This window comes from Aplysia californica, unplaced genomic scaffold (assembly GCF_000002075.1).
Source record: "Aplysia californica isolate F4 #8 unplaced genomic scaffold, AplCal3.0 scaffold00350, whole genome shotgun sequence".
Classification (NCBI taxonomy): domain Eukaryota; kingdom Metazoa; phylum Mollusca; class Gastropoda; order Aplysiida; family Aplysiidae; genus Aplysia; species Aplysia californica.
Genome location: NW_004797620.1, coordinates 142,979 through 144,290, shown reverse-complemented (window position 1 = coordinate 144,290; position 1,312 = coordinate 142,979). Strand labels below are relative to the sequence as shown.

At 38.6% G+C, this 1,312-nt stretch overlaps 1 protein-coding gene across 2 annotated transcripts in view; it reads left to right on the top strand.

Annotated features, from left to right (window-relative positions):
* LOC101849305 (cartilage matrix protein) overlaps window positions 1-742 on the top strand; it is a 17,867-nt gene extending 17,125 nt beyond the window's left edge. For both annotated transcript variants that reach the window (XM_005102928.2, XM_035970952.1), the window contains one exon: window positions 105-742. In XM_005102928.2, the coding sequence (XP_005102985.2) occupies window positions 105-145 (41 nt within the window). In that variant the 3' untranslated portion in view covers window positions 146-742. The remainder of the gene's footprint in view (window positions 1-104) is intronic.
* The last annotated feature ends 570 nt before the right edge of the window (window positions 743-1,312 follow it).

The following is a 1,312-nucleotide window of genomic DNA, read 5'->3' as shown; positions in this document are numbered from 1 at the left end:
GGGGTAGTACAAGAAGCCTATCCTGATTTTTTAAATACACGGTGTTCTGATCTTGGATACATTCACTCACTGGATTTTAAAAATATGACTTTTCTCTTTCACAGCCATCAACCGCTTCGACTTTTCTCCCGACCCCAACAAATAAAAAGTGTGATGATTGCAGACCCAAAGAAGCAAGTTTTTGAAATATCTACTTAGAATCCACAGAAAGAAATTAAAAAGAAACTACAAATCAAGCGCATTAATTTTGGATGAATTACCGTTGAATGTTTCAAATAACAATTTTTTTTCTGACTGAAAATCTATCGAAACTTCATATTATTAGAAGAGGAATTATTCGTTGCTATCTTTCGGAGCGCAGTTGTTATTTATTTCGATGAAGCAAGGAAAGACTGACTCCTCTCCTGCGCAACACCTGCACTGTTTTATTTTAAATCTGTATTTTGTTCTTGCTCATAACAATTAATGTTTCACTTGTAACGTGTTTTCACATTCAGAGCAAGAATGGTTGGTTTGCTTTTGCAAGGCGCTTGTTGTGTTTTGTCTCAACACTGCTGATGTTTCAGAGTCTGTAGTTTTGCGTTCTGTATATCGTACTGTGTGCCCGAGCTTAGTTCATTTTACTTTGCTTGTTTTAAAGTGGATGTTTTTTTATTTTTTTTGCGTCATCTTACTTTTTTAAAATAACAACCCACGGTTCCCTTTTATTTAGACTTCCATAAATAAAATAATTAAAACCCCACACACTGTCTTTGCTTCGTTTGTTGGCTTTAAAAAAAATGTTTTTACTCCCTTTTTGGTTGGAATATTTTGCCTACTTTACTTTCATAACCTTTACCAGAGCACAACAGCAAAACAGACCGTTTCAAACAGAGATGGAACTCTGAACCTGTGAAGTATATAAAATCAATATGTGCACATCACAGAACAACATTCCTCACCCCCCCCCCCCCCCTCCTACACCTCCTCCCCGTCCGTTTCCTCAACTCAATCACTACAAAAGTGGCTGTACGACACAGTCCGGTGACACACGACTGCAACAGAATGGAGACTGCAAGACATGTTGCTGAACTCCCACAACACCATACAATGCAGACCACGGCAATCTGACTTCCAGTGTCTAAAATGTGGAGGATATTGTAGATCCTAAACATGCCTTGTGGCCGGTAAACTTGCTTGTGTGGCTTAGATCACAACCACAGTCATCTTCGATATGATGGACAGAGAAAAGGAAGTGTGAGCAAGAATGAGAATTGAGATGAGATAGATAGATAGATAGAGAGAGAGAGAGAGAGAGAGAGAGAGAGAGAGA